We start from the raw sequence: 12,008 nt of genomic DNA on the forward strand, positions 1-12,008 counted from the left end.
ACTTTAAGGGAGGTGGCTGAGCCTGGTGTGTCCATGGCCGTGTGTGGTGGCACCAGCAGAGCCCCAGGGATGATTTTGGCTCCCAGGAGAGGCTGGGGCTGCACAGAGTAGAGCAGGGGAACGACACAAACCCCGGCCAGGGGAAGGACACGGGGCCGGTGTCCTCCAGCAGCCCCAGCCTCGGTGACATTTCCAGCAGCTCCTGCTGCCGCTGGGCTGTCAATGTCAGGAGGGGGAGGGGATCTCCTCTGCCCTGCTCCGGTCCTGGCAGCCCCTCCGACGCTGGAGATGTCACACGGGGCCGCTTCCCAAGGCAGCGCTGCTGAACAGGAGCTGGCCCGGCGCCCCTGAGCCAGCCGGGCAGCGGGAGGAGCCCGAATCCCGGCCGGGCCGGGCTCCAGCAGGGCTGGCACAGCCCCCGTGCCCCTCACTGACCCTGGCAAGGCTCGGGGTGCCAGGGCCCTGCTGGCACCTGCCAGAGCAGGAGTGGCCCCTGGTCCTGGGGCTCAGGGCAGGCACAGCAGCCAGCGGGGGCAAGTCGCTGGCAAAGCCTTTTGTTTCTCCTCAAACGAGAGCTTGCACAAACAATGGTGGCACCATTCCTGCTCTGCACATCGATCCAGGGCTGTAGCCAGGCAAGAGAGCTGCAATAAAACCCCGGCCTTTAATTTTATGCATGGAGAACTTCTTACCTGCTCTCCCCTCCCTGTCCTCCCCCCCACAGTTCCTTTTCCAACTGCAGCTATTTTTCCCTGCTGACTTCAGGTGTTTTGTATTCTGCTTAGATCAATAGCAGCACAACAGCAGCAGCTTTCCAGTTGTCACCAGGAAGACCCTGCTGTCAGCTCCAGCTCAGCTGTGCTCTGCCGGGGCTGGAGAGCCCTTGTGCTTCCCTGACAGACACAAAGAGCTGCACAGCAAACCAGTGCTCTATTGATTTTGGGTTTAATTATTATTTTTTTTTAATGCAGCCTGGGGAAAGCTGTGTTCTTGCCAAGCTCTAGCAGCTGGGTTTGCCCTCCTGCACTGGGTTTACGAGGGAGGGAAGTGTGTGAAGTGCCCCTGGGCCGGGCGGGAGGTGGCACTGCGGGGACACTGCTGTCCCTGCTGTGTGCCTTTGCCAAGGAGCTGCTCCCTGGTGATATCCTGCTTAGCAGCTCCCAGCCATGAGCAGGAAGAGCAAATCCATTGCCTAATCCGACAGACGTGCCAGGACCACATTAGCTGATGTGAACATTGGCCCTCACTCGTGGCTTTTTCACAATCTCTGATATTTATGTTGGCCTGGAGCGAATCAATGCCGGGGGTTTTTTTCTTTGTCGAACAAAAAGTGTTCACTGGAACACAACCTTAGTGTGCATCTTCCATCCCAAGTGCCAGAATGGAATCATAGAGTGTTAAGGGTTGGAAGGAGCATCTCATTCCAACCCTGCCATGGGCAGGCACAGCTTCCCTTGGCTGCCCCAAGCCCCTCCAGCCTGGCCTTAGGCACTGCAGGGATCCAGGGGTGGCCACAGCTGCTCTGGGCACCTGTGCCAGGCCCTGCCATCCTCACAGGGAAGGATTCCTTCCTCTTACCCAGTCTAACTTCCCCTCTTTCAGTTTGTACCCATTACTCTCTGTCCTAAAAGAGGAAATCAGAAACCAAACACCAGCCATGGCTTCGCTCTCAAGTGTTTGATCTCCTCAGCTTTCTCTCCTTTGGAGACTGTTTTGTGGATTCCTTTCCCATCAGACAACTGAGTGCTCAAGGGGATTTGCTGTGGCTTGCAGGAGAGGCCACCTTGACAGGAAACTTCTGTGCCACTTTCTGCCCCAGTGGCCCCTCCGAGGGGGCAGAGGTCACCCATCCCCTGGAGGGCTCCGGGCTCCAAAGCTCGGTGTGCAAGGGCTGTTCTGTCCTGGAACACAGAACACCCATGGCTAGACTCAGCGGGAAGGGAAGGGAAGGGAAGGGAAGGGAAGGGAAGGGAAGGGAAGGGAAGGGAAGGGAAGGGAAGGGAAGGGAAGGGAAGGGAAGGGAAGGGAAGGGAAGGGAAGGGAAGGGAAGGGAAGGGAAGGGAAGGGAAGGGAAGGGAAGGGAAGGGAAGGGAAGGGAAAAGCCTTTGGTGAAGGAGCGTTTGTCAAAGTGGGAGCTGTGAGCTCGTGATGAGTGCTGGGAATGGAGTTTGTCAGTCCCCAAACCCAAGGCCACCTCTGTGTCACCTCTGTGCCACGTGCAGGAAGGGCCAAGGCTGTTTGTGTTGATTCCCAGCCCTGGCACAGCAGCTCTTCTGCAGAGCCCTGCTGCTCTGTACCCTGAGGGGAAGCACGGCTGTGTGTGAGGAGGAAAAGGCGGCAGGATGCAGAGTCTGGGAGGCGGCCCTGGCAGCTCTCCTGCTCCCCTGGGGCAGAACATCCCCTCCTGGGCAGGGCTGGGGCTGCTCCAGCTCCCCTGTGCCCCGCTGTGCCTTCCTGCAGCCCGCGAGTCCCCGCTCTCCCAGGGTGGGAATCTGCAATAAACATATTTCTCCAGTTTCCTCGTGGAGTTTGAATTTAACACCCCAATAAAGCCAATAAAGTTCTTTTCTAACCCTGTTTCCCCTCTGCAGAGGCTGTTGCTGCTCTGGCAGCTCCTCCCCTGTCCCCGGGGGATGATTATCTCTGCTGTCGGGGTCTCCTCCTGCTCCTGCCCGGGGAGAGCTGGGGCGGGGGCAGCGGTGCCGGGAGGGAACGGGAGGGGCTGCGGGCCGGATTCGGTGCCGGGAGGGACCCGGGAGGGGCTGCGGGCCGGATTCGGGGCCAGAACGGGGTTTGGGGCGATGGGCCCGGGCTGTGGGGTCCAGCACCGGGATGGGCTCCAGGCCCGGACTGGGGGGCTGGTTCTGAGGCCCGGCCCGGTCCCGTTCCCGGTTCCCTGTCCCGTTCCCGGTTCCCCGTTCTTATCCCGTTCCCCATCCCCATTCCTGTTCCGTTCCCCGTTCCCCTTCCTATCCCGTTCCCCGTTGCCGGTTCCCCGTTCCCGTTCCTGTCCCGTTCCCCGTCCCGGAAGTGCCTGTCCCGCCGGAAGTGACGCGCGGCGGGCGCGCCCCGGGCATGGCGGCGGCGGAGCCCGGGATGAAGCAGTTCAATGGCGGCGGCGGCGCCGCGCCGGACGCGGAGCGCGGCCGCTTCCCGCACTGCGTGGTCTGGACCCCGATCCCCGTCCTGACGTGAGCGCGGCGCCGGGACGGACCGGGCACGGGCGGAGCCGCGCCCGGGACGGGACCTCCTCACTGCCCCGGGGCCGCCCCGCCCTGAACCGGCCCCCCCCCCACCCCTCTGATCCCCCCGAGCCTCTGTCCAGACCTTCTCCCGGTGCCCCCCTCGCCCTGCCCACTTCTCCCCTCGCCCCTCCCGAGTCCCCGCTGCCCTTCCCGGCCCCCGGCCCCGGGAGCGGCTGGTTGGTGCAGCTTGCCGAGCGTGGGGAAGGCTCTGCAGCCCGGGCTGTCCCCTCGGGGATCCGAGGAAGGCTCTGCAGCCCGGGCTGTCCCCTCGGGAATCCGGGGAAGGCTCTGCAGCCCGGGCTGTCCCCTCGGGGATCCGGGGAAGGCTCTGCAGCCCGGGCTGTCCCCTCGGGAATCCGGGAAAGGCTCTGCTGGCCGGGCTGTCCCCTCGGGGATCCGGGGAAGGCTCTGCAGCCCGGGCTGTCCCCTCGGGGATCCGGGGAAGGCTCTGCAGCCCGGGCTGTCCCCTCGGGAATCCGGGGAAGGCTCTGCTGCCCGGGCTGTCCCCTCGGGAATCCGGGGAAGGCTCTGCTGCCCGGGCTGTCCCCTCGGGAATCCGGGGAAGGCTCTGCAGCCCGGGCTGTCCCCTCGGGGATCCGGGGAAGGCTCTGCAGCCCGGGCTGTCCCCTCGGGAATCCGGGGAAGGCTCTGCAGCCCGGGCTGTCCCCTCGGGGATCCGGGGAAGGCTCTGCTGCCCGGGCTGTCCCCTCGGGGATCCGGGGAAGGCTCTGCTGGCCGGGCTGTCCCCTCGGGGATCCGGGGAAGGCTCTGCTGCCCGGGCTGTCCCCGCGCGGATCCCGGGGACGTGAAGCTGTTTTTGGGGCCCGGGCCGGGCCGCTGGGGCGCGAGCAGCCCGTGCCCGGGCGGTCCCGTGCCTCGGGACTGGCTCTGCTGCCCGGGCTCGCCCGGAGATCCGGGAGCTCTGCTGCAGCCGTGGGAACGGGGAGAGCTGTACTGTGGGCACAGCCAGGCTTGTTTTTCCACCCTGCTCTTCCCCCCGGTCCCCGTCAGGTGATGTTTGTTTGCCGAGGGCTCGCAGTCAGGTACAAGCTGTGGTGTGGGCTGTGCCGGGATCGGGAGCTCGCCCAGGACAGGCTGCACTTCCCCTCCTGCCGCCTCTTTTATCTCTTCTCTTTTTTGATTGCTTAAAATTTTCACCTCGGCCTCTTCCTGGAGGATTTTTCCAGAGCTTTGTAACATTCCTAACCCCGGTGGGAGTGCTGAAGGGAGCTGCCAGAGCCACTCAGTCCCTCAGGGAGAAGAAATCAGGAGATCAGCAAACCTGAGGGTGCTGGAGCCTGTGGGGGAGGACTGGAATGTCAGCTGGAGTGTTCACTCCTGTGTGATGGTGATGGAAGGAGGCTGCACGCGGGTCTGACAGTACAGATATAGATATTTGGATATAGATCTGAGGGTGGAAGGGGGTTGGGATATTGGTCTGCTGCTCCCTGGGGCTGTGAGTGTCCGTCAGGAAGAAGGCTGTGAAACAATGGGGTCATTTAGGGGAGGGAATGCTCTTCCCAAAGCCAGGAACTCAGTTTTCTGTCTGAGCTTCAATCTAGGTTGCAGTGGGAAGCTGCAGCGTGCTGGGAAGGTGGGCAGGGTGACCTGGTTTTGGTTTCTGAAGTGGAAAGGCTGGTTTTGTCACAGGGCAGCTCCTGCAGGATCTGATGTGTGTGCTTGGCTGCACAGAAGGGTTTGTGTGGGCACTGGGCTCCCTTCCCTGCCCAGGTGTGTGCAGGACTCTGTGCAGTGTTCTCTGCTCTCCCCAGCCTCCTGCCCTGGGGCCAGGGCTGTTCCTCGCTGCTCTCCTCCTCCCCTGTCCTGTGCAGCCCTGCCCCCCAGCCCTGTGTCCCTGACTGTCCCTGGGTGTCCCTGGCTGTGGCAGGGCTGATCCCCTGTCCTGCTCCCTGCAGGTGGCTGTTCCCCATCATCGGCCACATGGGCATCTGCACCTCGGCCGGCGTCATCCGTGACTTCGCGGGGCCCTACTTCGTGTCCGTGAGTATTTGCTGAGCTCCTGCTCAGCTCCTGCTGCAGATCCTGCTGCAATTCCTGCTCAGCTCCTGCTGCAATTCCTACTGCAACTCCCTCTCAGCTTCTGCTGCAGCTCCTGCTCAGCTCCTGCTTTCCCTTCTGCAGCTCCTGCTGCAGCTCTTGCTCAGTTCCTGCTTTCCCTTCTACACCTGGGGCTGCAGTACAGCTCCTGCTTCTCCTCCTGCGCCCAGAGCAGCAGCACAGCTCCTGCTTCCCCTGCTGCTCCCCTGCCCGCGGGTTTCTGAGCCAGCCCTGCCTTCTCCAGCTCCATTAACACCTTTACCTGGTTTTGGGGATCTGAGGTCCTCATTGGAGCTCATTTAGTGGCATGATAAATAATGGCTGGTTTGGTGATGAGAAGGGGAAAAAAGTTTGTATTCCAGGCTCTAAATTAGGAGTTTGGGACTTAATTCTCTTAATTCTGAGTAGCAGGAGTGCCTGGGCACTTGTAGGTAAGTGGTGTCACTGTGTGGGGTGTAGATATGCCCATGGCCAGAGCAGAGGATGGAAGCAGTGGGAATCCAAAGCCAGGCACACCAGGATTGGTGTCTGGGGCAGTGGGATCACTCAGCCAGCACCATCCATGCCCTGAACATCGGCTTCCTCCTCCTGAGACAGTTCTTCTTTTTTCTTTTGTAGGAAGACAACATGGCATTTGGGAAACCTGTGAAGTAAGTGCTGTGTGTTTGTGTTAAACTGCCCTGCAGTTCCTGGGGCAGACCTGCTGTGACATGGCTTTTCCTGGTGCTCACTCACCTTGGTGGTTGGTGTGTCTGCTTTTTGGGAAACCACATTAAATTAAATCTTTTAAGCAGCATGGTGGCGTTAATAACCAGAGTTGTGTGGAGTCTTTGTTAGAGAAAAGGAAAAGGCTGAACTGTTCTAGGATGATGTTAACAAGTGCTCTGAGTAAACACTGCCTGCCTGTGCTGAGAACTGGTGGCACTCACATCCTGGCAGGGCTCTGGGGAGAAGAAGGGCCTGGGTTTGTGTCTCAGGTCAGGTTTGTGTTTGGAAGGGCCGGGAGGTTCCTTTGGGATGTGGGAGCAGTTCAGGGCAGTGCCCTGCGCTCTGTGATTTCTCTCTGGGGTGCTGAGGGGTGCTGAGAGCTGGGCTCTGCATTTCAGAGGCACTGCCTCTATCCAGGGCAGGGCGTTGGCCTCCGTGCCCCTTGTGCCCCTTTGCAGCTCAGCACACTGTGATCCCACGGTCCCCCTGGGAGGAGCAAGCAGTGAGGAAGGTGCAGCAGTAGAAGAGTGCAAAGGAAACTGTTCTTACCCTTCCAGGTACTGGAAACTGGATCCCAGCAAAGTCTTTGCCACCGGTGCCAACGCGTGGGATACGGCCGTGCACGATGCATCTGAGGAGTACAAGCACCGCATGGTACAGCCTGTGCTGCCTGCAGGGAGTGGGGCAGGGAGGGAGGATCCATCCCCCAGGGCTCCAGGGGGTGCCCAGACAGATCCTGGATACCCCATCCCTGCTGCAAGTTGGAGCAAGGAGCTTTAAGGTCCATCCAACCCAGACCATTCTCCCACCCCACATCTCCGCAGTGGTTTGAGGGGATCCCTCCCCAGCATTTGGCTCCTGGAGCCACCAGGACTCTACACCAGGACCAGGAAACCTCAGGGACAGAACTTCTAATCCTTTTTTGTGTTCCAGCACAACCTTTGCTGTGACAACTGCCATTCCCATGTGGCTCTGGCCTTAAACTTGATGAGATACGATAACAGCACCTCGTGGAACATGGTGAAACTGTGCTTCTTCACACTGCTCTATGGGAAATATGTCAGGTGAGCTGAGGGCCAGCCTGCACTCAGCAGCATGAGGGGTTCTTCCCTTCTCCTGAGCCCCCTGAGGCATCACCTGGCCCATGGAGAAGGGACAAACATTCCCCCCCAAGCTGTGGGTGGAGCTGCCACTGCCTGTGCTCAGCAGGAGAAGCAGGAGTGCTTGCTGGGTTGCAGTAGATGCTGCTCCCAAAATACTGTTTGGTTGCTGATTTGGAGTGCCTGGAATTTGGGAAATGCTGGCTAAAGCAGATCTCCTTCTGTGTTGTCTTCTGGCTGGGTTAGGTCAGAACATAAGGTCACAGGATGGCTTCTCTCCAAGGATTACTGGTTTCCCTCCCCTCTCTTGAATCTTGTTTACATAAAAACTGGTCTGATTTCCAGCTGCTGTGGAGCTTCCAACTGGACTGGGGAGGGAAACCCCGAGCTTTCCTTATGGAAGGGGTTTTGAATCTCCATTTCAGCTCCTTGTGCCTGAGGAGGAAATTCTGTGAGGGCTGCCCTGCATGAAACTCCATTTCTGAGGAGTCTCCCCTGTTCTGGAAGAGTTTCTTTACTTGCTTTTGGGCAAGGAGAGCTCCAGCTGGCTTGTTTAAATCCACCAGCAGTCAGAGTAACTAGCCCTGTGGTAATGGGGTTTCGTGTTTTGTGGCCTCCTGTCACCATTCCTGTCTGTGCAGGTATGAAATGGGTTTGTCTTTGACTTAATTTGAGCTGGAAGGAGACTCCAGCCCTCTTGTTTGTAATATATTTATTGTGGTTCTGATTGAGTCTGAGTTTTTAACTGAATTTCCAGGGTGGGGTGTGTGGCGGTGCAACAGGCAGCAGTCATGCATCTGTTTTCTCCAGTTTTTCTCCCATCCTTTTGTCTCTGCTGATTCCTCACATTTAAACCTTCCCCCTTTCCCTCCTGCAGCATAGGGGGGTTTGTGAAGACCTGGCTACCCTTTGTCCTCTTCCTGGGGGTGATTGTGACCGTGGTTCTGACCCTGCACCTGCGGTGATGGCAGCCCTACCCCCCTGAGCACACAGAGGAAGGAACTGGGACTGATCCAGGGATGGAGGCCTGGGGCTCTGAGAGCCTTTTCCAGGGCAGGTGACAGCCCCACTGCATCGTGCCAGCTCATCTCTGTCTCCTGGAGTTGGCTTCTTTTCCTCCTGTTCTGTTCTGTCAATGGCATCTCTCGGTGTCAGGGTTCTGGAAGCTTCTGCTCCCTCCCTTTCTGCAGCTGGGGAGGTGGGGATGGGGTCAGGACACCAGAGGGATGGGCACCTTTGCTTTCAGTGCCAAGAAAAGCCTCCAGGCAGGCTCTGCCTCCTGTAGTGGGACGAGCAGGTGCACCCTGGGAGGGTCTCTCTGATCACCGGCTTTCCTCCTCTTCACCAGACGCTTCCTCCCGTTCCCTGGGTCTCCGGTCAGGAGCTGCTGTTTCCCCTGTGGCACATCTTTCCAGAGGGAAGGCTGGGGTTCTTCCTGGGAGGAGGGGGTGCCCCAGCACTCAGTCATGGCCCTAGCAGTGGCTCTTGAGGTGGGACACTCCTGAGGGACACTCTGGGCAGGGCCAGCTCCCCTGGTGCTGCTGGTGAGCCTGGAAAGGCAGGAAAGCCCAAGGGCTGCCTTGGGAAGGGCTCATGGCAGGGTGCCCCCCTTCAGGAGCCTGCTGCAGCTTTGGGAGGCAGCCCCTTGTCCCTTTTAGCTTGTGCCAGAGAAAATAGCAGTCCTCTGCTTTTCCTCGGGCTCTCAGTTGCTAAATCTGGCGCTGCAGTCCTCACAAGGCTCTTGTTCCCCTTTGATCCCTGTGCAGCTGGAGCAGAGAGGCCAAGCCTGGGGCTGGGAAACCTCAGTGGGAGCAGCACCTGAGCCCAGAGCTGAAAGGAGGGGCTGGAAGTTTCCTGTCTGGCTGGGCTTTGCAAGCTGAGGCAGTGGCTTTTTCCTGGCTGGTGGCTGAGGAATGGTTTAGGGAGCTTTGGAGAGCACAGCTGGGCACAGGGGCTGTGCAGGGATCGGTGTGAGGAGCACAGCTCGGGCAGGGTGGCTGTCCCTCAGTGCCAGGCAGGGAGGGGGTTTGGATGTGACCTGCAGCTGGGTGTGCTCTGCAGGTGCTGATTTTGGAGGGCTCTGAGCCCGGGGGAGTGCTAAAGCCAAGCCTGGGCTGCAGGGTCATGTGCAGCTGAGCAGGTCCCTGCAGAGTGCAGAGATGGGAGAAGAGCTTTTCCACCCACACCTGAAAAACCAGCTCATTACTCCAGAACCTGGTGGGTTCCAAGGAATCCATTTTGAGGAGTGCTTGTGCCAGCAGGAAGGCTTTTCTGGGGTGCCAGCCATGTCTGCAGCTTCCTCAGCCCTCTGGCTCTCAGACCCCTCCCCATGTGCCTCTCCCCTTCCCCGACCCCTCCAGCCATAGGAGGGTTGGACCCTCCTCCTGAGCTCGTCTCTGTGTTTTCCCCTCTTCCTCAGTCACTTTTAAGTCACCCCTTATTCCTCCTGCTCATCACTGTCCCTCTCTGACCCTGCTGTGCCCTTCCCCAGCAGCCTGGAGCTGGAGCAGCTCTGTGCAGTGGTTCCCTGCCTGTGGGGAGAGTGGGATGGAGGCTGCTGAAGGATGAAATCCCAGTCAGAGAGAGCCTGGATGGAAGGGTGGAGTGTGCTGAGCTCTGTTCTCTGCCCAGGGGCCGTGCCCAGCCGGGTGGGAGAGGGGAATGAGCACTTTCCCTGTGTGTTGGGTTCTGTGTGACTCCTTGGGGTGCCCAGCCCGGGGCTGGATCCCCCCTCAGCAATAACCGTGTTTTATCCATGAGCTCTGCAAGAATTGCCAAAGCTGGGACTTGGGGGATGCCAGGGGGCCCTCAGACTTCCAAATCCCCACTGCGAAATTCCCTCTCGTTTGCTCCTGATGCTTTTTAGCAGAGTGGAGTTTGGAATGGCGAGGGCGAGCCCCCGTCCCTCATCCTTTGTTCCCTTCATCTCTGCGGGGCGCTGGGTTTCTTTGTAAATATTTAAACTCTGCTTCTGTGGTTTCATAATCCCGACGGCAGGGAAATAAACTGATTTCTGTGGATATCTCCAAGTGCTGCTCTTCCCTCCTGCAACCCTCAGCCCAGGCAGGGTTGGGATCAGGATCTCTCCTGCCCGTGGGAGCTGCATCCTGCAGCTCCCACACCTTTGGCTTTGTGAACTTGCCCTTTTCCCACTCCAGGGAGGACTCACAGCCCTGATGCTGGGAAGGAGGTTTGGGGGCAAGAGAATTCCCCATCCCTGCAGTGCAGGAAGAGCTTGTGGGATTTAATGTGGGGTCTTGATGTCTGGGCAGGGGCAGCCAAGTGTTGTGGGGTGGGAGATGCTTTTTTCCAAGGCTGATTCCCTCCAGCTGTGAGCAGCTTCCCTTTTGTCTCTCTCTCCTGTGTCCTTTTTTCTAGGAGGCACAGCTTTCCCTCCCTTCCCAGCCCCAAGTCCCCTGTCCCCAGGGGAGGGGACGCCTGTCCTGGCCCTGGGGCTGCCTGGAGCAAGGAGCCAGGCTCATTTCCCCTCTGCCAGCAGGATCTGGGCTGCGAACAGGGAGAGCTGTGCCTCCTGACTGCAGATGCAGCCGCTGATTTTCTGTTCCATCTGATATCCAGAGGCTGAGCTGTGGGGGGGAGTACATCAGCCTTCAAATTAGGTTGTGTCCGAGGCCAGGGGATTTCATGGTGCAGCCATTTTATGGAAAACCACCTGGATCCTCCTGCTCTGCCCCTCCAGGCAGCCTCGGCTCCTGCAGGAGGGCAGACGGCTCCCGGGGCTTCATCCCACACACATCTGTCGCGGGAAGGTGAGGTGAGGATGCCAAAGCCCTCGGGGCCGCCTCCCAAGCCTGGCAGGATTTCCCAAACCCTCTGCTTCGGGGGATCGGGGTGGGGTGTGTGGGAGCTGAGCCGGGTACAGCTCCGGCAATGCGGGGTCGGAGGGGTGTGGGAGTGCCCGGGGTACCCCGAGCCCCCAGCCCAGGGTAGGGGACTGCGGGCGAGCCCCGCTCCCCTCCGGGCTCTCAGCCCAGCCCAGGAGCCAGGAGTGCTGCAGGATGGAATGTCAGAATCCATCCCAGCTGCCACATGGCCTGAACGCTGATCCCGGAGTGACCCCGCTGCTTCCCCCGCAGCCCCGACCGTGACCGGCCCCGGCTGGGAGCGGGGCTGGAGGTCCCCGAGCTCCCCCCCTGGATCCGGGGATGTCACCCCCCTGGAGTTGGGGATGTCACCGCTGGGGAGCCGGGGATGTCACCCCGCTGGAGCCAGGGATGTCACCGCCCTGGAGCCGCCTTTGAAGTGGGGTCACTTTTCTGCAGCTGCCAGAGGGGAAGCTGCCATTGGGGCCAGGTGGCCCCGTGGATTTGGGGGGACACGTAGTGGTGCCAGGGGGTGCTGTGCTGCCAGGGCTTCCCCACCTCCCAAAAATCCACTGCTGGGTCTCTGCCCATGCTCCAGCTCGGCTCCTGCCTCAGTGCCACCCCCAGGAGAACCAGACCTGCCTGCACCTCCCAGTCTGGGGCTGGGAGCAGGCTGGGACTCGCTCCTGGCCGGCGCCACCCACGCATCCCCAAGACGAGAGAGAGCCTGCTCCGTGCCTGTGGCTGCTCCTCCTCCGAGCTGCTCCAGGGGCTGGCTGCAGGAAAACCATCCCCGAGGGCTGGCCTGGCTCCTGGCTCAGGTGTGCTGGTGGCCAGGGCGCTCCTGGGTGCCGCTGGGCTGGTGCAGCCTCTGTCCCCAGCCCCCGAGGCACCGACTGTGGCTGAGACACAGCAAACTCCCTACACCCCTGGGTCACCAGGGATGGGGGGACACCCTGCAGGATGGGTCCCACTTCTCCTGACGCCCTTCTCCATCCCATAAATGTTCCTCACTCTGGGTGTGGCAGGAATAAAGAGCCCAGGATGCTCACCCGGGGTGAGCCAGAGCTGAG

The 12,008-nt window shown here is 60.2% G+C and overlaps 1 protein-coding gene across 1 annotated transcript; it reads left to right on the top strand.

Moving 5' to 3' along the window:
• Window positions 1-3,038: 3,038 nt before the first annotated feature.
• TMEM222 (transmembrane protein 222) lies at window positions 3,039-10,131 on the top strand. Its single transcript, XM_056508875.1, has 6 exons — window positions 3,039-3,191; window positions 5,162-5,246; window positions 5,922-5,953; window positions 6,569-6,665; window positions 6,945-7,075; window positions 7,989-10,131. The coding sequence occupies exons 1-6, from the start codon at window positions 3,076-3,078 to the stop codon at window positions 8,074-8,076; spliced, it is 549 nt and encodes a 182-aa protein (XP_056364850.1). The 5' UTR covers window positions 3,039-3,075; the 3' UTR covers window positions 8,077-10,131.
• The last annotated feature ends 1,877 nt before the right edge of the window (window positions 10,132-12,008 follow it).

The sequence above is a fragment of the Oenanthe melanoleuca genome, chromosome 23, assembly GCF_029582105.1.
Source record: "Oenanthe melanoleuca isolate GR-GAL-2019-014 chromosome 23, OMel1.0, whole genome shotgun sequence".
Lineage (NCBI taxonomy): Eukaryota > Metazoa > Chordata > Aves > Passeriformes > Muscicapidae > Oenanthe > Oenanthe melanoleuca.

Coding starts and splice junctions, on each gene's coding strand:
- TMEM222 (XM_056508875.1), top strand. CDS start 3,076: ATGGCGGCGGCGGAGCCCGGGATGAAGCAGTTCAATGGCGGCGGCGGC. Junction 5,954..6,568: donor GCATTTGGGAAACCTGTGAA/GTAAGTGCTGTG, acceptor TTACCCTTCCAG/GTACTGGAAACTGGATCCCA. Junction 6,666..6,944: donor AGGAGTACAAGCACCGCATG/GTACAGCCTGTG, acceptor TTTGTGTTCCAG/CACAACCTTTGCTGTGACAA.